This window comes from Paramormyrops kingsleyae, chromosome 22 (genome assembly GCF_048594095.1).
Source record: "Paramormyrops kingsleyae isolate MSU_618 chromosome 22, PKINGS_0.4, whole genome shotgun sequence".
Classification (NCBI taxonomy): domain Eukaryota; kingdom Metazoa; phylum Chordata; class Actinopteri; order Osteoglossiformes; family Mormyridae; genus Paramormyrops; species Paramormyrops kingsleyae.
The window spans coordinates 7,485,458-7,511,273 of NC_132818.1; the positions used below are offsets into that span (position 1 = coordinate 7,485,458).

At 44.3% G+C, this 25,816-nt stretch overlaps 4 protein-coding genes across 5 annotated transcripts; 3 read left to right on the top strand and 1 right to left on the bottom strand.

Annotated features, from left to right (window-relative positions):
• Positions 1–353: 353 nt before the first annotated feature.
• Positions 354–5,837, top strand: epor (erythropoietin receptor). Its single transcript, XM_023810736.2, has 8 exons — positions 354–1,238; positions 1,544–1,673; positions 2,101–2,267; positions 2,371–2,522; positions 2,656–2,806; positions 3,015–3,102; positions 4,016–4,103; positions 4,405–5,837. The coding sequence occupies exons 1-8, from the start codon at positions 1,139–1,141 to the stop codon at positions 5,104–5,106; spliced, it is 1,578 nt and encodes a 525-aa protein (XP_023666504.1). The 5' UTR covers positions 354–1,138; the 3' UTR covers positions 5,107–5,837.
• swsap1 (SWIM-type zinc finger 7 associated protein 1) lies at positions 5,820–7,487 on the bottom strand. The gene is made up of 2 exons (XM_023810737.2): positions 7,043–7,487; positions 5,820–6,585 (listed from the first exon to the last, which is right to left on the bottom strand). Exons 1-2 carry the CDS (start codon positions 7,301–7,303, stop codon positions 6,043–6,045), a joined length of 804 nt encoding a protein of 267 aa, XP_023666505.1. The 5' UTR covers positions 7,304–7,487; the 3' UTR covers positions 5,820–6,042.
• An 18-nt stretch (positions 7,488–7,505) lies between these two features.
• znf653 (zinc finger protein 653) lies at positions 7,506–13,047 on the top strand. The gene is made up of 10 exons (XM_023810735.2): positions 7,506–8,566; positions 8,984–9,024; positions 9,418–9,729; positions 9,899–10,446; positions 10,531–10,711; positions 10,879–10,969; positions 11,416–11,527; positions 12,187–12,301; positions 12,469–12,568; positions 12,864–13,047. The coding sequence occupies exons 1-10, from the start codon at positions 8,268–8,270 to the stop codon at positions 13,039–13,041; spliced, it is 1,977 nt and encodes a 658-aa protein (XP_023666503.2). The 5' UTR covers positions 7,506–8,267; the 3' UTR covers positions 13,042–13,047.
• Positions 13,048–15,235: 2,188 nt separating this feature from the next.
• tspan34b (tetraspanin 34b) lies at positions 15,236–24,320 on the top strand. Of its 2 annotated transcripts, none has more exons than XM_023810752.2 (8): positions 15,236–15,339; positions 18,386–18,468; positions 18,818–19,033; positions 19,304–19,378; positions 19,557–19,664; positions 21,072–21,197; positions 21,435–21,527; positions 21,909–24,320. In XM_023810752.2, exons 2-8 carry the CDS (start codon positions 18,412–18,414, stop codon positions 21,960–21,962), a joined length of 729 nt encoding a protein of 242 aa, XP_023666520.1. In that variant the 5' UTR covers positions 15,236–15,339; positions 18,386–18,411; the 3' UTR covers positions 21,963–24,320. The 2 variants fall into 2 exon arrangements, with proteins under 2 accessions (XP_023666520.1, XP_023666521.1); XM_023810753.2 differs by having other exon boundaries at positions 18,390–18,468.
• Positions 24,321–25,816: the final 1,496 nt, after the last annotated feature.

Sequence of the window (25,816 nt, forward strand, 5' to 3'; positions counted from 1 at the left end):
GCTAGGACGACGTCTGATGATGAGCTTCGATTTCCTCGTCCAGAAACCGGAGAATCAGTGTCTTTAAGTTTGCATTTCTGTCTTTGATTGACCGGTTTGGTATCTGCCATCGGATCAGCTCCTGGCGACCCTGCACTGTATAAGCCTGGGGTGACCAATCTTATCCGCAAAGGGCCGGTGTGTATGCAGGTTTTTGGGATAATCTTTAGGTCAGCTGTTCAAACCCAGGTGTGAGGACTCTTCAGCCAATCAGGCCTCTAATTAGGGAGTTGCAGCGAAAACCCGCATACATATTATCCCTTTCCTATACCTGCTTGCCCCATGCAGGGTCAAATTAAAAATAGACTAAGTATTAAAGTGCAGAGTAATGCAAGATAAAACTTTTCTTCACCTATAGCGTATTTGACCGCGGTTAAGTTAGCCTCATATTCGATATTCAATTTTCCTTTTCTGGCTTTAATAACTTTTAACAGAAAGTAAGGTGGGGCATTTTTAATGACAGAATTGTGATGTCCAGTACACAAACAACGATGCACACCGATTATTTTTATGCTTCATTTCGTGATTTGTGCAAAATCGTGTTAATAGCTAATATTATAGGTCCTTTCAGCTGTAATGACACGGTGGTTTAGCGTTTTGGGCTCATGGCGACTGTTGTACACCCCTTTGTTTCCCAGATTGCTTTACGTACATATTTTAATTAATGTTCGAATGTATCCGTATAATGTGCAATGAGACAATACATGAATGGCTCAATAACTTTAAAACTAGACAAGACAGGCATATTTAGTGGAGTGTGTTTTTATCAGTGGACTACAGAGAACAATCCACACCTCTTCGATTTTCAGATTATGTTTGTCTGTAATAGTTATTCCCGATCTCATGCTCACCATTATCAGCGCGCACTTGACTCTCTCACGTCTTAATGCCGACACAACCCCACGCCCGCTGTAGTGGAATGTTTTGAAACAACTTGGCCATCTTATCTCTTTGGCAGCACGCGCGTAACAACGCCACCCGTATCTCACAGTCAGGTTGGCGTAAAAAGCGCAGGCAGACAGTAAAGACGTGCGTTTACTCCGCTAGTTATGCAGCGCTACACAGACGAATGTGAATTCGTCCTGTAACTTGACAGAAAATGACCATGCTGAGAAAAACGCAGCATTTCGGTTTGTTAATATTCTTCCTCAGTCAAAAAGCTTCCTTGGAAACGGTAGATCGTCATTTCGAGAGTAAAGGTGGGGAAAAAATCTATTCATTATGTTATCGATGTGTTTATGTTCTCTCATACTCGTCTCAATGTTTTTATCCTAAATTGGGGGTTGCTAATTGTTTTATTACTCAGCAGACCAATCGTGTGTGATGCTGATCTCCGGAAAAGATACTTTAATATGACTAATGCCACGGTGACTTTAAGACAAACCGCTAAAATGTTTATAACAACGATCTGTTCTTCTGGTTTCTGCAAATAACGCATTCATGTCGTCTGTTGTATGTGTATCGTAACTTTTTGTCCTCGATTTTCTTTTTCCGTCCGTCACAGTTGATCTGTTGCTCAACGTGGAAACTGAGAATCCGAAGTGTTTTGCGGAAGGTATGCGGGACCTCACGTGCTTCTGGGAGGACGAAGATGGGGGCAGCGCAGACCAGTACTCCTTCACGTACACATACGAGTGAGAGAAAGCGTTTATTCGATTCACATATTCGGTTGCTCTTATGCAGTTCTTTAACATAACCCCTAAGCATAAGAGTTGTCTGGTTTTAAGTTTCTGCCGTTATAGGTTGATTGTCGTTTTATATTAGTTTTATATAGATGCACCTGATTTCTGCTTTTGTTCATCTGAAATTAAGATGGATGGATTACCGTGCTTCAATTAATGTTTGTAATTCCTGATTTAAATTATATGTGTACTGGGTGAAGGGGCGGATGGATGTCCTTAGCTTGGCATCAATGTTTTTGTTTTAGATTCGTTGAACTTTCCCATGACTAGGAAAGAATTCTGCAAGATAGACGGATGTATAGAGGTGGCTATTAGGGCCCCAAGCACCAGCGGTCTGTATTACTGTTATTTTTGAGCTTCGTTTTTTTTTTTTCTTCAGGAATGAGAAGAGCAGTGAGTGTAAAGTGACGTCCCAACCAGCAGAGGGAGCCAAAACACGTTACTTCTGCCACCTTCCAAAAGTTCAGCATTTCGGAGACCTTTATCTGCGTGTGTTTCGGGATGGATTGCAGATCTACAACCGCAGCCTTTTAATAAACCTTCTCTGTAAGTAGTAACTGGGAGTTTGTAGGTGGGGAAATGGGTTCGGTTATTAATGTCCACTCGATTCTGTTTGGTGACCTGGTCTCTATGTCTGTCTCTGGTTCAGTTTGGCTGGATCCCCCAGCCAACCTGACTGTGACTCAGACTGGGAAGCTGGGCCAGCTGAAGGTGACCTGGCTGCCGCCCCCCCTCAAGTACATGGAAAACAGCATGATGTACGAAGTCAGATACACAGCAGGAAGTACCTGGAAGGAGAAGGTATGGCGGTATGTCAGTCTGGGCTGGTGCATCTTCCAGGTGGACCTGTATTCCCAGCGATCGTTCTTCAGAGAGGCCATCAGGTGCTGATTATCATACGCCCACCCCTCACCTCCCCTCCCCGTTTACCCAGGTGGTCCGTGAATCCACTGAGATCACACTGCAAGGCCTACAGGTCAATACCAAGTACAAGGTCCAGGTTCGAGTCAAGCCTGATGGCCTGACATATGATGGATTTTGGAGTTCCTGGACACTGCCGGTGTCCATGACAACAGCCCCCAAAGGTACTCATCAGGTCATTCCATGCCCCATAAATATCGCATGCCCATCTTTACCTAAAGTGCACTCTGGGTTACTTAAAAATGTTGAATCTATTACTGGAATTATCCGTGAAATCCTACGGCTAATTTTTTTGGTTTTGGTTCAGTTTCATATTCAGTGTTTAACGTCAGCCAGCTGTTCTGTTAAGGTCTATTTCTCCTGTTTGGGCAGATGTGGACCCACTGATCCTGGCCCTGTGCCTCATCATCACCTTTGTCCTCGTTCTGCTGTCCCTCACCGCACTCGTGTCTCACCGGAGGTCAGTCGTCCTGCCGCTCCGACTGCCCCTCTGTGCTGTCAGCACCGTAACTGCCGCCAATGGTGAAATCACTGGTGGCAAAGCTCATTAAAATAACCACGGCTACAAAGGATCAATGTTGGGTGACGCTTTAAATTAACTGCACATTTATAATGCCTTTATAATGCATTCATAGAACATTCATAAGCAGCAGACTACCAAGCTGAAGTGACTCAAATCCAATTTTTTGCCTGAATGTGACTACGTGGACGCAGAAATCCGATTTCTTCAAATCAGATTTGAGTCCCTTTCAGATGTGGTCCTAGATCGTATATGTATCTCATCTGTGGATATGCGACATGAATCGGAATTTGTGTGGTTTTTTTGCCTGTATGCATGAAATATCAGAAATGGATAATTATGCTTGTAATATGAACATAGCCTAAGTATGCCTGAACATTCTAACATACTTTAACAGCTGTAATACACATTAATAACAAACATATTGTATAATATATAATGTTTGGTATGAATGTATATTAAAGCTGTTAAGGTATGTTAGGAGGTTGTGGTATACTTGCATGCTGCTTGTAAATGTTATATGAATGCATTATGAAGGTGCACTGAATGGTCTATGAATGCATTATGAAGGTGCACTGAATGGTCTATGAATGCATTATGAAGGTGCACTGAATGGTCTATGAATGCATTATGAAGGTGCACTGAATGGTCTATGATTGCATTATGAAGGTGCACTGAATGGTCTATGATTGCATTATGAATGCGTTATGAGGGTTCAGTTAATGTAAAGTGTTACCCAATGTTATTTTCAAATTCTTGATATTTATTTATTTGAAGTGTCCAGCACTCATTCAGTGAGGGAAAATTAGCTTTTCTTTTGCCTTTACATTAAATGTATGAAAATCTTTGTCAGTTCTCTGCAGAAGAAGATGTGGCCTCTTATTCCCAGTCCGGAAAACAAATTCCCAGGGCTCTTCACCGTCTACGGAGGTGACTTCCAGGTAAGAAGCCTGCACTCCTCATGATTACTGAGGGCGGAGTACTAATATACAGTCTCCTTGAGCACTTTGTGGCTGGCAGAGGTGCAAAGTTCAGATCCAGAAAGTACAAATCCAGGCCAAGGTTTTGTTTCAACCGGCCAGTTGAGTATGAAGAGTAACATTCACAGAGTCCTCAGCTGGTTGGTTGAAACAAAACCTTGGTCTGGATTTGTACTTTCTGGGAGTGGATTTATAAGGCATGTTAGCCATCAGGGGAGATCTGCTCCGACGTGGAATGAGAAACGCCTTCCTGTGTCCGCAGGAGTGGTTGGGCCACAGCGGTGGGGGCTTACGGCCGAGTCCTGCCTTCTTCTTCTTTGAGGAGCTCCCAGCTATGCTGGAGGTGCTATCAGAGGCTACCCCGGTCCCTCCTCGCTCGGTGGAATCCAGGGCCTGTAATCTGCCAGAGTCAGGATGCAAAGAAAACGAGGAGGACCTGCAGAACGCAGAGTCTGGGCAGGAGGGGTGGCAGCCGACCCCGCCTGCACACTGGCTGATGAAGCACTTCCAAACCCTGCAGCAGGGACCCTCCCCATTTTCCTGGTCCACACAACTGGAATCTAAGGACTCCTACGTGACCCTCGACCACAGCTTCCAGCCCAAACCCCAAGAGACACCGATGGATGATATATCTGAGGAATCTGCACCTTTGCGAGTTCTTTTCACGTCGGCAGAAATCTCGGCATCCCATTCGGATCTGGGCTCCCTCCCGCAGAGCTCCAGATCAGGCAGACTCTCCTCCGAGTCCAGCCTTGAGTACCCTCACAGCATCTGGCCGCCTAAGGGCATCAGTTACGCCTCCCTGACTCTTGCCGATTCGGGCGTCTCCGTGGACTACAGCCCCATGAATTCCATCAGAACTGCAGCTGGTGGCATAGGAGGCTTCTATAATAATGACTACAAGAACGAAATCCCAAAGCCAAACGAGCCTCTCTCTGGATGTCCAATCTACTCCGCCTGCTGACTGTGAAAACAGTTTTCCTCCAGCCTAGAATGGCAAGCTTCCGTTTTTAAATTAGCGTCACATGGGCTTTTTATGCACATATAGCTCATAACTGGTTCTCTCCCAACATTGTATGTAAGGCAGCCGATCTTGGGAAGTAATTACTGTTTGTGTTAATATATACATCTTGCCCAGGATGTACCCCAGCCCTCCAGCCTGCGATGCCTGGAACAGCCTCCAGGCCATCTTGCAACCCTGACCAGGATACCTGGTTAGAATATGGATGTTAATGTATACAGAATTTAAATAATGTTTTTAAACACTTAAACTGGATAATAGAGCTAATTAATCATTAGAAATCATTCTCTGTTGCAGCCTGGAGCCATTTTAAAACACTAAGCCCCTGTCATTGGATTTCATATCCATTTAAAACTGGGAAAAGAATTTTCTTACAGGATGAAATTAAATGTTTGAAAGTTTTGGCTAGGCTCGAAAAATGGCACCTGCGTGTGAAATTGCTTCATGTTCTGACACGGCAGCCATCTATGATTTTGTATATTTTACAGAAGCATCTTTCCCTAAGTGATCATTTCTGTACAGTGAATTAATCAAACATTCCTTAAATACCCGTTTACAGCACACTTTACTTGTCATACAACTGTTTCTATAAAATTTGAGAATCTATTGTAAATAACAAAAAGCAATTTATAACCATTTTTTACTACGAAAATATATTTTCTTATATAATGCAAGACTTTATTTTCTTATATGATTTACAAGAAAACTGTGGCATTTCTTCTTTCCCTAAAAGGCTTGTTGGAATAAGGATTTCCAAACTAAATGGAAGAACTATACTGCAGCAATGAACTAGTCTCCTGTGCTTTGGTTGTTCCTCGGGCAGCCACTGTAAATTAATGCATGAACCATTTCTGACCATTTGTATAAAATAATAATGGATCAGTCTTTCACTCTGAGGACAGAAAACTCCATCGCGCCATCTTGTGAGACTGACAAACTCCACTGTTGTCCAAAATGTGTTTCGTCAGTCTTAGTAAGAGGGGGAGTGGCGTTGAGCCCCACGCCAGAAAAATAAACTTGCAACGTCTCCTTTATCTCGGTCGTACACCCCAAACTGGAGGAAGTACCTCCCTTTGTGAAAGTACAGCGCACAGGGAAATAGCGGTCTATGACGGCGAGGACGGGGTCTGGAGCCGGTGACTCCCCTGCAGTCCGGCCCTCCTGCTCCGGTCGGAAGGACGTTATAACATAACAGGGGGCCGCAGTGTCCCTCTGTGTCAGGAAGGCAGCGGTGTCGAGCAGCAGGGCTGAGATGTGAGCGGACTGCGCCTGCGCGGCCAGCAGTCCTCCCTCTGCCCCCACATACAGATCCATCCCGTCCACGATGATTAAGGACGGCGGCGGCGGCGCGTCCAGCTCGTGCAGGGCCGCTATCTCACAGCGAAGCTCCGCCGAGCACCGGGGGTACTTGAATTTTACTTTCTGCCAGATAAGAAAATCAGTCTTACCATGTGATCCACATTTAAAGGCAATGGACTTCTACGGCATTTATATAGTTTTTCATTAACATAGCATTACCCCATTTTTCTAAGAGTTTTAAATTGAGACATTATTTAGAAAAAATAAATCAACAGCCTTGTTTATACTGTAATATTGATTTATATGCAATGGATCGTGCATTCACTTGATTTAGACAGGGCAAAGGTTGGAATTCTTTCATCAAAAACCATCTGCAGGACTTGCCTATTCAGTTCTTCTGCATGTGCATAGAACGTAATTACTGAAGAAATTCAGGTAATCCATCCATTTGAAGACTGCATTAGTTGCCGATACCTCAGCGTTCAACGCCTGAATTATGCAATATGCCATCATGCAAAACACTGTCCTTGATATAAACGGGATTCGAAAGGCGAGGCTGAAAAGAGGACATAACTCATACCTTCAGATCGTCCGGGCTCAGCCTGGCCAGTGCGCCCTGCAGCACACCCGGGAGACTCTCGATCGGAGCCGGGCTAAGAAAGAGCACCTTCAGCCCAAGCTCGGAGGCTGCAGTAAGTGCAGTCAGGAACAACAACGACTTTTTGAGGTTGTCACACTCTCCCACGACCACGCAAGATGTATAATCTGACAGCGGTGGAAGTTTTAAATCCTTTGACTCTCTGCTATACTGCTTTAGAACAACTGTTAATATATCGGCCATTGCAACGCAACAGATCTATAAATGTAAAACTTTTACCTGTATACTAGAATTTTACTTATATTAATAGCAATATTTGAAATGAATCATGAAAAAATGCAGCTTTCATATAGTCTGTGTCGAATTGCCAAACAAACAGCGCGCCATCCGACAAACCACGTGGATTGATCGCGAGGCTGTGATGTAATGTGCTGTTCGTCAGAGTCATGCTGCGCCGTCTGGTGGTAAGGACGAATAAGAACAGGCGATTGGCAAAATGAGTGGGGTAAGGACCCCTACTGGCGAAGGATGTGAATTAAACAAAATCGGCCATCCAAATACCTGTCCATCTTCACCAGTGCAGGCAGGGTAGCGAGGATATTAAGTAGATGTTTTGCCTAAAGACAATCATCTTTGTTTAAATAAAAGTCAACGATTAAAAAAATATAACAAGTCTACTTGTTGACGTGTATGGCTTATTTAAATATTACGTTCAGCCGCTTAGCAAGGGTCTGTTAAAGTAGGCTGGAACGAAAGCCAGTATACCCGCGGATTGCGAGGGCTGCAGTTTGACAGAGCTGCGCTAAATGTATTTTGCTTTACATATATCATCATAAACGTCACTGTACGTATCTACAACTTGGTGGACGTGATGTGTGCTTCATTTACACAGGTTCAGGAGACAGTGGGGCATGTGTACCATCATTTTATTTTGTCCTGATGACCTCTTTGAATTTCCAGGCCCGTTTAAAATAATATTTGCAGTAGTACCTCAAATGACTAATATTTATATTTTGTATTTCAGAGTAGTATCAGAAATGACCTACGTTCCTACGTTTCCCCTTGCTCGTACTCCAGTCAGATAGGTGGCGCTATATATCTTTCAAGTAGTTAATAATACTACAAGTGTTCTCGCCGAAGAAGATGTATTACTTCCGGTTGGTTGAGGTCAAGCTCCGTATCACAACAGCACACAGCTGTTGTGAAGATGGCGGACAGCTATGAGAAAGAGGGGAGTTCTCTGAACAGCAGGGAAGCAGGAGACCAGATATCGGCGATGTTCAGGCGGTGTAGGGGCCGTCCCCGTTTGACGGATACCGACCGGGCCAAGAGGCGCCTGGAGTCGCGGAAAAAGTACGACGTGAGGCGGGTTTATCTGGGGGAATCCCACAAGGTTTGGAGCGAGCTGCGGCGGCGGACCGGCTTGAGTGACGCGGGGCTCGCCGAGTATTTAATCCTGCTGAACGCCACGTACGGGGAGGTGTACCAGCAGAAGTACGGCTATGGGTGAGTTCACCAAGAAGCGATCTTAGCCTGAACGGGTCCCGTAAAACTGCCATTTATAAACGACATGGTTACTCGTACGACGGTGTATACCTTGGTATGAAGTTACATAAAGATAGCAAACTGCCATTATGCAACTGTAACGGTGCGTCTCATCTCTGATCTTGAATGCAATATAGGAGATAAAGCCTATAATATCATAGATGCTGTCATGCTGTGACTTAAGTTAAGTGTTGCCCGTGTTGCGTCCTGATACGGCGTAACAAGTTGAAAGCTACAGCGCGTGTATTTCGGTAGAAACGGCTGCGGGCGGTGCTTCGTTCGTTTACGTTTCAGCCTGGCTCGCTTGTCTGCTGGGGTGGTTTTTAAATGCACGTGTTTCTCTTTGCATTTTCATTGTTTTCTTCTGTTAACTCTCAGAAAGAAGTCCGCCCCTGGGCTATGTGTCAAACAGAAAAGAGGTGAGTGTGTGCCATTTGTTCTAATGCAGGTTGCCACTTTGCAAACTTGTTGTTGTTGCCCTGTTAGCATAATGAGCAGCAGGGCAAGTTATATTATATACTTGCAGAAGAGAAGCAGCTTGCCCTGTTCCTCTAAGTCAGGGTTATTCAACTCACGGTCCTCGAGGTCCGAGCACTGCTGGTTTTCCAGCCTTCCTTTACCTGTCAGTCAGGTGTGAAGCCTCTGACCAATCAGAATCGGTAATTATTAAACAACTACCTGGGAGAACTGAAAACACGGTCTAGATTTGGAATCGAGGTCCAGAGTTGAAGAACCCTGCTCTAAGTATCCTCCCCATGGTGTATACACAGCTTTCTAAGCTGATGTCTTCTTTTTTGTGTTGACCAACCCAGGCAAGAAGGTTGAGGCGACCAGCCTCAGAGCTCTGGTGGGCTGGTATCAGGACCACTCCCGGTCCTGTCCTCACGAACCACAGCTGCAGGCCCCAGAAATGCCAGCACTGGCCTTCCCCACCTCACTGGTTTGGTGCTGTATTGATAGCCACTCCTTTGTGCAACACCTCTCACAGCCAGCAGGAGGCAGTGACGATTCCGAGACTGAAGGTGAGGGCGGGAATGATGGCAGCGCAGCGTGTACTGAGGCAACACCTGGCGTTGTGACGAGGACAAGGAGGAAGAGGAGAGACTCTTCAAGGCAATATTTTGGTATGGAGACTGTACATGTTACAGGTTGGATTTAGTATTGTTAAGTCATACTACATCAATTTTTTTAAATTGGCCAACTGGTGTTTTCTGTGGTCAAAACTGCTTCAGGTTATAGTTCGACTTGTAGTTTCATTCCTTTGCTCTACCTTATTTTTGAAATGTGCTGCAGATGTCAGGGAGGACCTGGAAGAGACCAGGGTGGCAGATGCTGAGGTGTCATTGAATGACATGGACAAGGCCGCCATTCTAGGCCAGCTCCCAGAATCCCCTGTTTCTCAGAGGGGCACCACAGCCGGACAGCCCACAGAGGAGCAGTCTCTCTGGGAGATGGAGGTCGTGATAGAGGGAGAGAAAGGACAGGAGCAGGAGTCGGAGAATGAAGGAGAGAGTCTGGGAGCTTTGCCTGGCAACGGGAACGCTGGAGAGGGAGAGGGAGAAGGGGTAGGAGTGGAGGACCTGCGAGGGGCTGAAAGGGGTTCGGGGGCAAATGGTTATGAGTGTGCCATGGTAACGGCCACCGTGATCGATCGGCTGCGCAAAGACGACCCGGTGGTGGTGGACAATGTCGCCCGGAGTCACCCTCAGCCCCACGCCCCTCCAGGAGCATCCACCGTGCAAGTTTCAGGCCAGGGGGAGCTGTATGAGCCCCAGACACTGCAGACGGTTGTGGCCAGCTGTCAGATACCGAATGGGAAGGGAGCTTTGGAAGGATCACAGGTAGGTCAGCCGGATTTCAGATGGAGTGAGACAGAAACTAATATATCCATGGATCAATGTTGGGTTCCTTTTTTCTTTCCGAAGGTGATCATTATCACAGGCCCTGGTTACGAGGCCCTGGCTTCAGAGGGGATCCAGCTGAATGTGGGGGGCGGAGTCGGGGAAGAGGTTACCTGTACGGTTATTGAGGGTGTGGCCTACAACCAGGTGTGCCAATCAGACGTGGGCCAGAGGTCACCTGTCCCTGACGCAGAGGCCATCAGGGGTATGAATCATGGCCATATTGCTGTTCGGACAGCTATATGTCACAAATACTATTATGATCAGTCTTTGCCTTTAGATTACACGCTCAATTATTTTTCCATGCCCAACCTTCGTTTTTTATCTGCATGTTGCACTTCTTGAAATTCATGATGCAACGTCTCCCACCAGAGCTCAGTGGGAAGCAGATCCTGCAGCCCAGTGCAGAGTCGCGTGACTCGAATGTGAGCTGCGGCAAGGAGCTGCAGAGGAGCCTGAGCAGGTAGGCGAAGCAGAGGAGGGCAGCCGGGAGCCTTGGAGTAAGCAGGGAACTCGTGGGTGATTGAGGGGGGATTGAAGCGGGGAATCATGAGTGGGTTGCGGGGAAGGAGGACTTGACTGAAGCCATATATCCAGCTGTTAAAGAGAATTTTAAATGAAAGGATCCCCCAGCTAAATGTCAGTAAACCTGTTGCTGTTTGTCCTGCATGCCTTATTCTGGGAAAAGCTGTTTATTAGCTTAAATACGTAGTTGGGTGGCACGTACACATACCACCAGAGGCCATGTGACTGCCTTAGCATGTTAGTTTGACTTTAGTCACTTAAATTCTCATGTTATTTTGGCCGGGGGGGGGGGGGGGCATTTTCACATGCTGGTCCACCTCACTGGCAGTGCATGTTACCTGCTCAAACAGCAGACTGTCTCACGTGAGACTCTTGCCCTTTGAGGTCGAGGAGGAATCGTCGAGGTCCGGTGATAGAGGCAGACGGGATGCTGAAGATGTTCCACTGCCCGTATGAAGGCTGCAGCCAAGTCTACGTGGCCATCAGTAGCTTCCAGGTGAGGCTGTTATGTTATGTATGTGGACCAGCATCTCATTCCAAAACCAAGGGTTTTAATAGGAAGTTTGTCGGTTTATTGTCCCTAGATTAGCCTCTGTTCTGCTAGGAAGGCTTTCCGTTAGATACCGAAACATCGCTGGTGGGATTTGCTGCCCTTTAGGTTGGGTCTAGATGTCGGCTGATCAGATCCCTTTCTGTGAGGTGTGGTTGACCACTTTGCGACTGAACTCGCTCCCAGACGTTTTGACCTCCGGTCATGTCACTTGCGGTTGACCAAAGCAGAACTAACGGGGCAGAAATGTGGTGAATTGATTTGTGGGAAATTGTGACGTCATAAGATGGTGCCAAGTGGAAGGTCACTGACCTCTTCTGTACAGCTGGCGCTTCTGCTGCTAATGTGTCCTGCTAGGAACTGCATGACCGTGTGCTTCATTAGACCTGTGTCAGGAATGGGTGTGTCTTAATTACCCAATTACTCTAATTAATAGGGGTGTCCATATATTTTTCACTGTGTATCTGTTGCAATACTATCCACATAGTCCTTTATGAAGTGTCTTTTTTAATTAATTTTTTTAGTTATGCCCAAATTTGCTGATTTTGTTACCTTCCCTCAGTGACTTGAGTCTGACCTGAGTGTGAATGCTTTTGTTTTTGCAGAATCACGTGAACCTAGTTCACAGGAAAGGCAGGACTAAGGTTTGCCCGCATCCTGGTTGTGGCAAGAAGTTCTACCTCTCAAACCACTTGCATCGACACATGATTATCCACTCAGGTACGATGTCATACTTCATCTGACCCCAGCCCTGTCCGTGCGGTTTTGACGTCATGTTCTAGTAGATAAAGGTATTTGAGCCCATCCTTGATCAGCAGCGAACCTGGATTCTGAATGTAGACATTTTATTCATGTTTAATGTTTAATTCCTTTTTCCCTGTGCCTAGGCGTACGTGACTTCATCTGTGAGACTTGCGGGAAGTCATTTAAGCGTAAGAATCACCTGGAGGTGCACAGGAGGACACACACAGGAGAGACACCCCTGCAGTGAGTGAAGATGCTTTCAAATGGGCTTCTTGAAGTCATAACTGAAAATAAAATGTCAGTAGGGTATTGGGTCTCAGTCCTTAATGGAATGTGAATGTAAATGTAAAGGGCAATAGGTTGGTATGATGTCATGATAATCGGTATGATGTCATGATAATCGGTATGATGTCATGATAATCGGTATGATGTCATGATAATCGGTATGATGTCATGATAATCGGTATGATAATGTCAGTGATCTTTCTCTCTCCTGTCCATGTGGCTGATCCTCCTGATTGCTTTCCCCACGTGGCAGGTGTGAGATCTGCGGGTATCAGTGCCGGCAGCGGGCATCCCTTAACTGGCACATGAAGAAGCACACGTCCGAGGCTCAGTACAACTTCACCTGCGAGCACTGCGGCAAGAGATTCGAGAAGCTGGACAGCGTCAAGTTCCACAAGCTGAAGAGCCACCCGGACAAGCAGGCGGCATGACGGGGGTGTGGGGGTGGGAGGGAGGGGGGGGAACTTATTGGGGGAGGCTACTGTGCCTCAGATGATCTTGGACCTTCTGGAGATAGGTCAGCCAGATGTGCAAGACGGCTGCACAGGTTCAGGGTTTTTGATTGACCTTCAGCAGAAGAAGGCTGATGTGTGTGTGCCATCAAAGCCCCGGTTCTGACCAAACGCCAGCGCCTTCCTCTCCTTTTGCCGGCGGGACGCAGGTGCGCTTGCTGTGCTCATATCGGCGTCCTCTGACGTCGTCTTTGAAGTATTTGCCCGTGTTGAAGCGGGTTCGCTGCTTAAAGAACGTGGGGCGGAGCCAATGGGGAGGTTCTGTTTGCTCCTCCCCTTAACAGCTTGTGGTGGGCGTGGCCTCCCCTGGGTTCATGGAAATCAATTTTCCCCATAAACAAAACAATCACTTTCTTATCCGCAGGGTTGTGGGCAGTGTGGGCTTTACATTTGTAGATGCAAATCGTGGGTGAATGCAGTCGAAAGAAAAATATATATGTAAATGTACGTGGCATCAAAGCACATCTCAGATGCAAGTGTTATAGTAATTTCAGCTTGGTTTCAGACTGTTCAGCTTGAGCTCCATAGTGCCTGATGGTGTTACACTGAGGAATGGGGAGGGGGTCATTGCAGGAAAGCAGATCACATAGGGCACAAGGTAGCCGTATGACTGGTATGAAAGGTAGAGCCCTGCTGTTGTGTGTTGTGTTCTGCTCTTTCATGCTGCAGGAAGCTTTTCGCTCAAGCACACTGATTGCCCCTCTCTGTTAGCCTCCAGTCTGCTCTAATCGCTTGTGTTTTCCAACAAACACTCTTTGCCTCTTTTTGGCTTTCCCACTTTTGTGCTTAAAAGTTGATCGTCTATGTTGCCACCCACCCTGCGGGGGGTGCAGCTACATTAACGTCCGTATGAGCGAATGGCCGGAGTCCGCTTTGTTCCTGAGGTGACCCGACCAGCCCGAGTCGCTCTGCACTGTCTGGGTCGCGTTATACATGGTAGCTTCGATTTGCCAGACCTGCATCATATTTTCGTACTAGTTGATTGTGGTTTTGCTGAAATTACCACAAGCATAGGAATTTATACATCTGAAAGTAGGCTAACACTGATTTCGTATTAGTTCTTTTGTATATTTGTGTACAGGAAGTGGGTTTGATGCTTTTCATGTTACCTGAGAAAATGGTATTTTTAAATGGACGTGGAAGCACTAATTTTGTTCTATGATGGAATCTTCCTTTTCCAACTTGTTTTTCTCTGTAACATAGAAATACTACATGTAAGATATGTAAATATGCCACTAAAAGTTTTGTGTACATAAGGCTGAATCCTTAAAAATGAGACATTTACAATAAATAAGCTTTTAATCTGCGTGGACTGTTTCCTGTTTCTGCTTTTGTAGATTTGGCTTTGATGGTTTCATGGATATCGCACCTTGTATGATGCGACACATTTGAGTGGCTCATTTTACTGGTAAAATACCTTAGACAGCCAGCAACTGCAAAGAGCTGCCGGATCAGGGCTGGCTGAGCGTGTATAAGGGTTTGCAGGCTGTGTGGGTTGGTATTATACTCTCAGGTCAGTGTGTATTAAGCATTAAAAATTCTTTTCATAGAAACACCTTGCCTTTCCACACGTATTGAGGGTAATCACTGGTATTACCTTTGGATTTATGGATGGGGTGTCCTGCAGGGAGTATATGTGTCTGTGTCTATATTATGTATATGTCTGTCTGTCTGTATATTAAATTACATTGTGGGGAAGAAATGTGATTAAAAAGTTATTTTGTCATTGTTTTTTCGGTCCCCACAAGGAGGAAACTCAATTTTGTAGAAATCTGTGACTACTATCAGAAATCTAAAAATGCCAAAAGTCTTTAATTTTGTTTGCTCATTAATGGATAAGGTTGGATTAGGATTATGCCAATAGAAATGAATGGAGAGTCCCCATAAAGATATAGATACCTAATCTGTGTTTGTGTATTCCTTTAACATTGCCGTGACTATGGAGAGAACTGTGCCCCCCCCCCCCCCCTCTCTCTCCAGGTGGGACTTATCCCACAGGGAGAGCCTCGCTGCCTTCCTGACCAATCGCTCCACTCGTTTGCCCGAGCTCCATCCCTCCTCCCTCTCTCCTTGTTTATAAGTAACCTGTGTGGAGAAGGAGCAGAGAGACGGACACTCCCACCGAGCTGGATCTGGCTACGGGAGGCACGGGAAACGGCCTCGCTCCGCGCATCGTCACCCTCCGTCTCGGCAGCCCTTAGTGTCACCTGGCATCAGGTAAGGGTCCCGTTCTCACCATCACCATGGGAACAGGCGGCATCCCCGGCACTGGGGATTTCCCCATCCGTCCTCGCAGTCCGCTGAGGGATGACAGCTTCGTGTGGCGTTGTGTTGCCTTTCCAATACATCGTAAGCGGATGTGACCGCGAAGCACCGCCTGGTCCCCCAGTGGGACTGGGGCCTTTGCGGTCATTGTTTATATGACCGTTTCCATGGAGGGAGCAGTAAGATATGCTATGAGTTGCACTGCTGTGTTGACATAGCATGTTGTTGTTCTCTTTAATTTGTTTTTTAAATGAGTGTGGAAAACAATGGTTCAGAACACTTTGAGCTGACAGAACAGCATTGATGACACCTGCTATTGTGAACTTTTGCTTTTGGAAAATTATCTGCATATGTAAAAATGTTTTTCTTGGTATTCAGCATCATGTGGCCAATGTTAAAGACACTAGATCCTTTCCTGGAAATTCCCATCCATTCTGCAGTGTGTCTCGTCTATCCGAATGTTATAGTTATCGCAGACAAGTTGATGGAACAAATTTGAGTTCCATAGGACATAAACCCACATCTATTACAGATCTGCACTGCAATAAAGGACTATAATGCTTATCTTAGTGTTTCTAATATGAAATATAAAGTGTAAAAGATTATTATTAATTATGTAGTTAAAACACATTGCAATGACAATTCTCTTGCTGTAGTTATCTTGCTGGTAAATTGGTATCTGTGCAGTTACGTTACTGCATATGAAGTCATTATTTCTTAAATTAAGAGTCCCGTTAAATTAAGGAGTAACTTGACCAGTTTACCAGAACTGACTCAATTATTTGTTACTTACTCATTTATTTACTTAAAAATGAGGAAGTTGGAGGGGAGGGGGTCCAGATTTGATTCTCCTGAAACGTCCTCTTCTGTCGTATGTCTGACTAAGCTAGAAAAACATTAACAACCTAGCAACACTTTTTTCGTTGTAAACCAAATCATTAACAATCCCATTTTTGTGACAATGGCACGCATAAAGGAAACATTTTGATATGTGTTGTTTTTAAAAAAACAACAATAAACATTCACCCATACCCACCCAGGTAGACAGGAGGCATGAGACAATCCCATTAAGACCCATCGCTGGATCTGACATGTTGCGAATAACTTAATGCCTTCATTATTGCTGTCAATGTTGACAATCCGGAACAGGGGAGAGCATAGTGGGTGTAGCAATAAAATCACGATCTTGGATATAGCAGGTCGCTTTTAAACTGGGAATAGTAGGAAATCGATGTCTTCCACTATTAAATAATGCAACTTGCTATTTATATGCCATGATTTTCGTTTCATTGTGTATTTTCACAATGACCTTAAAGGCTTTGTGCCTTCAACTTATTTTACATCTGTTGACCCCTCATGCCTTCGAATGTCCATCCTCATGTTGATTTGCAAATGATTTGATTTATTTTGTATAACTTCTCTACCTCAAACTCACTCAGCAGAGGGGGGGGGGGGGGCGCACCTGGCTCATCAGAGCAACAGAGTGCTTCTTTCTCTGTGCTCACCAATTGCTTTGGGGAGGCAATAATTTGAATAAATCTCCTCACCCATCGCCGCAGTTAACACAGGTGTTGATTCGAATTGAATACTAATATTAAGGCGAGGCACGTTAATTTATATCGCACAATTCAGATGCAAGGCAATTCAAAGTGCTTTACAAAAACAGAAGGAAACATTTAAATAAAAGAATAAAATACATTAAAACCACATTTAAAAGACAAAGCCTAAAAGCCAAACAGTTAACTGTAAAGTTGTCACATTGTAGTAACGGTGTACAACTAAACTGATTTAATTTACTGAAAAGAAACACTGACGCAATCAGTGAAGGAGCTTCTGACCAACAGTTGTGTTCAGTCATGGAAATTAATGGCCTCGTAGCCCCCCTCCCCCCCCCCCATGGCTAGATAAGACCTCAGTAAAAACCTTTTCATGCCTTTTCACCTCAAAGTACGTGTTGCTATAGATATTCAAATATTTGAATGCATGTTCCCAATGTTCTGCTCATTTTAACTTTGGCAAAATATTTATTCTTCTATATTTGTTTAGGACAGAAGGACATGTGACAGTCTTTACCTCACTGACTGTAATCTCCAAGGTACCATTTTGGCTGCAAAAACAAAAATGACAAAAATAGTGAGGGGAACGAGTATGATTGTAACAAACGGGGTCCTGGAGTGGCAGCGGGCGATTTGTAATGTCTGTATCCGTCACCAACGCAGATAAATACTATCCTTGTTAATGGGTGACAGGGTAATCAGAGCATGAAAGCCGTTCTGCAGTAAATAAATGAGTTGTGCTGTTTTTCTGTTGTAAAGGAGTTAGTCATTAAAGCAGGAAATTTATCACACGGTCAAACAGGAAACTGTAGTGTTAAGACTATGGCATTATCGGGAAATGCAGCCAACAAGAGTCGGCAAACCAGTAAACCTATAAAAAAATGTCCATGTATGAGTAAACAATTGTTTTAATCTGGTAAGGTGGCGCATGCTGACTCAGTGAGTAGCAGTTTTGCCTCACACCCCCACGATTAGCGGTTCAGATCCCATCTCCGCTCTCTGTGTCAGGTGAGCATATGCTTTGGTGTTGAGGTTTTTTCTGGGTCCGCTCTCAGTCCGGTGACATACGTTGAGGTAGACTGGCCTCTTTAAACTGCCTCTAGTGTGAATATTTAAGTGTATGTGCTGGCTGATGGACTGGCATCACGCGCAGGGCAGCCTGTGCCCTGTGCCAACTGGGACAGGCTCCAGTTACCCCACAGCCTTCAAGAACCAGGATACGCGAAAGGATGGATGGATGGATGAATGGATGGATGGATGGATGGATGATGAGAGGAACAACCAAGTTTAGTGTAAACATTTGCATTATTTTTTGCAGGACTGTCTACATTTTTTATGCTCCAGAATGAACGGATGTACATGGAATGTTTAATTCTAGCAGTATGACATGGAAAGTTACTGTAAGCCATCGCTCTTATCCTTGGTTCTTTTCTTCTTGTCAGAAAGGTCTAAAGGAAGGACTGCAGCCATGGGGTGTTTCCAATTTCTCAAAGTCATGATGTTCATCTTCAATGGCATCATCTTCGTAAGTTGGGACAAACTATCATTAAAATAACATGAAGACTAAGGACAGACCAACATTAATGTAGTGTAGGAGAGCGGTGATGTAACTCGATGCACTCTAAACCAGGAAGCAGTCACTGCAACTTTGTAATGGTGGCATGTATTGGTTCAGTGTTAAAATGCCACTGGGGCAGTGAGCCAAACTGGGTCAGTGGGTGAATCGAAGGAATGACTTAAGAAAGATCCCACTGCAAGCAACGCAGGAGATGCTGAAATGATTATGTGCAGTAGGGGGCAGTATTACACACCGAAGGTAAATTGTGTGCGTAATTCCAAGTGTGCTCCAACATACGCAGTTCATGTCCTTGCAGTTGGCGGGAGCTGGGATCCTTGGTGTAGGGGTGTGGGTCAAGGTGGACAGTAACTCGCTACTTGGTATCCTGGGCAAAATTCAAGATGCTCCGGCGGGGCTGAACCAGCTGGTCAACGTGGGCTACCTGCTGATCGCCGTGGGAGGGGTGCTGCTGGTCATGGGCTTCCTGGGGTGCTGCGGTGCCGTGCGTGAGAGCAAGTGCATGCTGTTACTGGTGAGTTACCCAGAATTCCATGCGGCACCAATCACCATGGAGTGGTATTGTAACATTTGCTTGACATGCCATTTGTTATTGGAACCGCCGTAATATTGAATGTAACCTTAGTCTACAATCACAAATGGTTTGGAGATCAATTTCAATAGTGAATCAGCGGGCATTGATGATTTATTTACCATAATTGTATTATTTCTGTTTTGAAGTGCACATAAGAAGTAGGAAGTCCTGAAAGCCATGATGTGTGTGACATTCTCCTCTTCTCCGCAGTTCTTTGTCATCGTGCTTATTGTCTTCATAGCCGAGGTCGCTGCCGCAGTAGTAATCCTGGTCTTCAGGCCCCTGGTGAGTGTGCACTTGGGGTGATGCATCTGCTGCTCACATTAACCTCCATATGAAAGGCAGGTGCCTTTCCCACCAGGCTGCCCTGCATGGATGTTGGAGCGCAGATAGGGAATATTCCGGCACTCCAGGATCGCAGAGAGCCATCGCTGATGCAGCACGCCTGCTGTGTGTCTTTCAGGCGGAGAGTCTGATTCACATGCTGGGAAACTCGGTCGTCAGCAGCATAAAGAAGGATTATGGGAAGGATGTGGACCTGACGCTGTTATGGAACACCACCATGACTGGGGTATGGCACCGCTGTAGGGACACCATCTTCCCAACAAGTCTGTATGCCCTGCTAGAGCTGACAATTGATGTGATTGTGAAGTGGATCCTTCAGGAGGGAAAGAGGGACCTGATCACCCAACGTCAATACCAGGGGCGGACTGGGACTAAAAAACAGCCCTGAACTTTCTCCCAAATAGGCCCACCAGCTAATACTAATCAAGCTTTAGACAAACCCCAGATTTGTATGTTAAGTGTCAGTTCCACAATAGCCCACCACAGAAAGACAGAAACAAATTGCACGTAAATGGAAAACAATGAGATTTTCCCTCCCCAAATTTTTGGTTTAACATAGAGCTTTATTTAGCCCTCTTTCCCACTTGCTAGAATGTCACGAGTGTTAGGAGTGGGTGGTTTGTTTTCCAGTTTCTTTCAATACCATGGTCTTCTGTCTAGCTGCAGAGATGACCTTACTACTGACAAGATTAAATCACAGCCCTCTCGCAATTAATTTTTAGAGCGTCTATATTTTTTATATAAAATATATTTTTCATCATCATGCAAGTCCAGTTAATAGATGCTGACTGGATGACTATAAGAATAAATGTAGAATAGGCCTGTTGTTTTATGTTGAGGCCACTTACCAGTACCTCTTCCTCCCATGAAATTTCCTCTGCTGTCTGTCCCTTGTGACCAGTCTGTGGATGCTCAACAGGTTCAACTTTCACCTGGTCTTCAACACTCTTGCTGGGTGATTTAGCGTTTTGATCTACATTACTGCTGCTGCTGGCAGTTAAACTGCAGCCAATTTTGACGCATCATTTTCGAGAGACTTGGCTTTCTTTTCTTTTAACTTTTCCCATCCTCCTTTCTCCTTACGTTTTCGACTTGCCATCATTCCCGCCGCTGCAACTTATGATTCGCTCTTTTTTGTTGGCTTTTACTGATGGATTTGACAAATGGTCGTATTAGCGCCATCTGCTGTTAGCTGATTTCCCATTTAAGAGGAAAGGAAGGCCGACGGCCGTGGATCAGACGGCCGTGGATCAGACGGCCGTTCTGGACTTTTCCAGAACGCACAGATTGCCAGTCCGCCCCTGGTCAATACGCAACCTCAACGGCAGCAGGTCCCACCAGAGATGTTCCCACATCCAACACCAAGCCTTCTCAGAAGATTCTCCACATTCCTTTGGCCATATAGTACATAATATCTAGTCAGATAACCTTTTTTTCCAATTAAGTCAGTTTGTTAGTTTCTTTTCAGTTTTCTCTACATACCGATACTGCATTTAGAATATTTAGAATCATTTTGTGGATAACTTAACATGGATAGATGACATGAGCTCAGATTTGCCTTCGTCTTTATGCGATTTCCCATTTTGAGCATACAGGTATGTGATGTTCTGCCCTGTGCTTCTGCACCTTCTAGCTGAAATGCTGCGGCTTCAGTAACTACACAGACTTCACAGACTCACCGTACCATCAGAGCAGCAGCCTCTACCCCGACCCCTGCTGCCTCACCCTGCCCTGCACACTGCAAAATGCCACAAGCTCGGTAACAAAGTTGTGGGGTCTCGCCCCATAGCTCTCGCCTCTCTCCTTTCCCTTCATGCTTCGCTCATCGCCCCGTTCATATTGTGACCCCCCCCCCCCCCACCCGTTTGACGTGAGCTCTCATTTCCTCCGTTTGTGTGTGCAAGTTTTCGGCTTCATGTTCAACTCATCTGGAAAACGTCAGACAGTTACCTTGCATCCTGTCCTCATCTGTGTTTGGAATTTCTCTCCCTCGCAGAGCATCCCAGGCTGCCTCCGTAAGATCGTGTCGGCGATACAGAGTAACTCGACCGTCCTTATAGCCGTCGCGCTGGGAATTGCGGCGCTGGAGGTGAGAAAGGCCTGCTCGCATTCTCTGCTCCTGTCTTTGAGGGTTGTGTAGCTGAAAGGTGCCATCACATTTAAAAGACTCAAACTAAAATAGCTGGTTGGCATTTCATTTAACACTTCTACAATTCCTTCACTGTGTCTTGCACGTGAATAAAATGTGCCCTTTCTCCAACTTCTCCTAATTGCAAATAGTCTGAATTATTCCTTTTTTAAAATGATAGTTTTATCTTTATTTCTTGTACCCTTCCTTCTCTCATACTTATTGTGTTATCGTACTGATTCTCTATCCATCTCCTTCTGCCACCCTCTCTTCTCATCTTGCTATATGTATATGACGATGGCAATCAAACTGTACATTCCCATTTTTTTCCCCCTTCTATAGATGTCTGCCATGATAGTTTCGATGACCTTGTACTGCAAGATCGGCTCAGAGTGATGAGGGTCCCTGCGGACGGCGTCATCTGAACGATGGTACAAACCTTTGACCAATGCTGGAAAGTCACATCAGAAAGAGATGGTACAACCTCTCAGGCTGAAAATGTGTGCGTTCTGTCTTTTTTTTTTTTTTAAATGATTTAAAATTTGCTAATTACATTTTTTCTCTCATTAATAAGCTTTACTTAAACTGGTAATTTCAGGAGATATCTTTAAATCCTATATCTTTATAGGAAATTTTGTATCTATCAATGGAAGGATTTAACTGCAGCCTAACAGTCACATATTTACAATTCATATGTAATGTTGATGGTCTATACACACATACTCGGGGTGGGACTTAAGATTTCTTATTACTACAATGTCTGGGGGGGAAAAGAGTACAGAAAAAGGTAAAGAAATGGACGCTGAGGAACAAACCAAAGGTACAAGCAATATTAGGGCGTTTTTCCACCGCACCAGGTACCGTACTTTCGGTACTTCCATAAAGTGCCGAAAGTTTGGTACTTCTTTCATGTCGGTTTTCCACCGGCGCCAAATGACATCATCAGTGACCGCCCCTGACTGACAGCCCAAAATTAAAACTAATAGTTGAGGCTGGAAAATGCGGTTTATTGTTATGTCAGCTTCTATCACAGTATAAGATTCAGTAAAATCCAAATCATGCTGCCATCAATTACGTTTACGTAGATACACTTACTTTGGCTAAGCTGATCAAAGCAGTAAGAATTAGCTTACTGCTAATTCAGTCTTTTGAAAGCAAACAAATTATTTAATTATGTTTTTTGATTTTCAAGCGGCATTGTTCGGTTTTTCGCGTGTGCCCCATTTTTTCCAAGCGGCTTGGTATTACGGTGTTCCGGGCAATTAAGTTTCCCTATATTTCTCTTGTCTATCAGGAAATAATGTTTCCCCTAATATTAAAGCAAAGAGGTAGCCTATGTGAAATGTCTGAAAATCACTCAGGTACATTATTACATATGAATACAGTAGATTGTCACGCATAATATAGTCTTATAAGCAATACTATACCGTTTTCATCAAGAAATACCTCTATCCAGCGAATTAAGTAATGTCATTTATTATCTGTAAAAACAAAAAACGTACAAAAGGCATGTGATGTTTTAAAATTAATATATGGCTTGTTTACCTCGTAAAAAGACATGAAAACAACAGCGAAACCGTGTACAAATCAGCGCGCGACAGGGGAAACATAGGGAAACTGAACTGCTCGGAACGGCAAAAACTATTTTATTTCGAGTCGTGCCATCCAAATCCCACTGGATCTGTTCATCCGACCATATGGCGGATTAAAGCCTGTGTTTCCTCGTTTGTCCATCCTTCCATTTTACTTTTTTATATTTTTGTTTCTACTGCTTTTTATTTTGTTTCTCGCTGTGTATTTCAAAAGATGGCGGTTGTATTTTGGTGTTTCAGCGGCAGGCTATTTGCATAACCAATCGACAGCAAATACGTTTGCAAGTCCCACCCCAAAGTACCGAAGTACCAAAGAAGTACCCCAACTGGTTTGGCACTTTTAGTACTCGAGATTTCGGTACTGGTACTCGACCGGAAGTCAATGGAAAAGCGAAAGTACCGTACTTTGTGCGGTGGAAAAGCGCCCTTAATGTACCCCCAATGGTACAGGAATGTTCCTCATAGTCCCTTTCTGTACCTTAAAAGATACAAGTACCTACAGCTAGGGTACAATTCACAGACCCATGAGCGTACAGCCCCAGTGACAAGCAATGGTACAAATTGGTACACTTTCTTCCAGCTGTAGCAACTGGGTTAATTCAGTACAAAATGGAGTCCAACATACAGTTTTCTTTGTACTGGCCCGCAGGCTAGCGTTCGGTCTTTTGCCTAAATTACAGGCCCCTGGTGAGTAGGTAAGCATAATGCCAAGCCCTGTATATAACACACACACAAATTACTGCGTCAAGCCGCACAGCCAATACAATGTTTTAGTTTAAATGATGTTTAAACAATTTTCTGCTCCTCACCAATATATTATGTGAAGCAATTTCTTCAACTGTCATTCAGTTACCAAACGTAATGGTTCTCATAAATATAACCTTCTGGTTGAAAATAAAGGCAGTAAAGCCAGTTTTCAATTGACGTTATTTAAGACAATCCTTGGGGGGGGGGCGACCTGGTCCCCAAGAAGCGCAAAAAATACTTCTGTGGCATTGTAATGGAATACAGTTTTAAATATAACTGCTATTTAGTCTTTTTAATACAGTGAGGTCTGCCTGAATAGAGAGAGACAATATTTTGAAGCCTTATTTTATAAAAATAAAAATCTTAATTTTATGATTTTTGTTTTGATGTTTGTTAATAAATTATTTAACCAGAACGGTGTGTATGTGTTATATAAACATCATCATAAAAGCGACTTGTTTTTGACTGCATTGATCTACTTTTATGTATGTATATATAAAATGACATTTATATTTACATTATTACAGCATTTGTCAGACTCCCTTAGCCAGAACGACTTCCATAAGTGCTTAGAAATCTCAGTGAATACATTCTGATACTGGTTCAATAGAACCCGGCTATCACCCTAATAAGCTCTGTTGGCAAGTAATACATTTTTTATAATAAGAGTATAATCCTGGAAATGCTGATCCAAATACTTCTGAAAGATGTAGTTTTTTTAGTGGCTGTTTGAAGGCACCCAATGACTCAGCTGTTCGGACATCTTGACTTGGTGCCAAAACAGAGAAGAGTCTAGATGCAGGTCTTCCTTGAAATGAAGAAGCTATATATATATATATATACTATAGCAAATCGTTCATCAACGTGAAATTAAAAGAAGACTAGATGCTAAAAGCCGATTCTTACTTTACAGTGCAACAGGTTCTCCTCAAATTATTCTATGAATATATAATCCTGCTGGATGCTACGGGACTGTCAATAGACACGCGACAAGTGAATTTATAAGGTATTAAAGTAAAAGTGGGAAAACTATCCAGCTTCGAGAGCTCCATTATCTGGTGATATTTTACATGTAGGTCTGTGCAGCATTTCTGTGAGTATTACATTTACACGTTTAGTGTAATACATAACGCATAACACTCCGTTTCACCATGTTTCACAGCTACACCATATGGACAAATGGGACATACCTCTTAATCACTGAATTCAGGTGTTTCATTCAGACCCATTGCCGCAGGTGTATAAAATCAAGCACCTATAGGCCTGCAGTTGGGTTTACACACATTTGTGAAAGAATGGGTGGTTCTGAAGAGTCTGAGCGAGGTAGCTTGTGAAATTTCTTCTGTGTTAGACATTCCATGGTCAAGTGTACGTGGTATTATTGCAAAGTGTAAGTGTTGAGGGACAACAGAAACTACCCAGAGTGGGTCGGGAGGTGCGTAGTGTGTAAAAGTCAGCAATGTTCTGTTAGCTGAATAACTGCAGAGTTTCATGGAACGGGCTTCCACGGCCGAGCAACTGCATGCGAGCCTCACATCACCCAGCGCAATGCCCAGCGTCAGACGTAGCGGTCTTCTGTGGAGTGACCAATCAGATGTAGCGGTCTTCTGTGAAGTGACCAATCACATGCTTCTCTGTAGGTGTTTCATTGTATATTTAAGGTGGTCTGGGCTAAATGAACATTATCTTCATTCACATACATTTAGCCCAGACTACCATAAAACTAACAAGTTATTTGGCTAAGCAGTAAATCCTGTTTCATGAAGCAGGCAACAAAATGGTTAATAAAAATTTATTATTATGCAAGGTTATTATTAAGTGATTATAAAGTCTTTTATATATTTTAATAGTGCCCTTGGTTTACAGTCTGGCCTCCTGATTTGTATAACAAGCAAGGTGTCCTTCTCACTA

Coding starts and splice junctions, on each gene's coding strand:
- epor (XM_023810736.2), top strand. CDS start 1,139: ATGACCATGCTGAGAAAAACGCAGCATTTCGGTTTGTTAATATTCTTC. Junction 1,239..1,543: donor TCGTCATTTCGAGAGTAAAG/GTGGGGAAAAAA, acceptor CGTCCGTCACAG/TTGATCTGTTGCTCAACGTG. Junction 1,674..2,100: donor TCCTTCACGTACACATACGA/GTGAGAGAAAGC, acceptor TTTTTTCTTCAG/GAATGAGAAGAGCAGTGAGT.
- swsap1 (XM_023810737.2), bottom strand. CDS start 7,303: ATGGCCGATATATTAACAGTTGTTCTAAAGCAGTATAGCAGAGAGTCA. Junction 6,586..7,042: donor TGAGCCCGGACGATCTGAAG/GTATGAGTTATG, acceptor CTTATCTGGCAG/AAAGTAAAATTCAAGTACCC.
- tspan34b (XM_023810752.2), top strand. CDS start 18,412: ATGGGGTGTTTCCAATTTCTCAAAGTCATGATGTTCATCTTCAATGGC. Junction 19,665..21,071: donor GGAACACCACCATGACTGGG/GTATGGCACCGC, acceptor TGCACCTTCTAG/CTGAAATGCTGCGGCTTCAG. Junction 21,528..21,908: donor TGGGAATTGCGGCGCTGGAG/GTGAGAAAGGCC, acceptor CCCCTTCTATAG/ATGTCTGCCATGATAGTTTC.
- znf653 (XM_023810735.2), top strand. CDS start 8,268: ATGGCGGACAGCTATGAGAAAGAGGGGAGTTCTCTGAACAGCAGGGAA. Junction 9,730..9,898: donor CTCTTCAAGGCAATATTTTG/GTATGGAGACTG, acceptor AATGTGCTGCAG/ATGTCAGGGAGGACCTGGAA. Junction 11,528..12,186: donor TGGCCATCAGTAGCTTCCAG/GTGAGGCTGTTA, acceptor TTGTTTTTGCAG/AATCACGTGAACCTAGTTCA.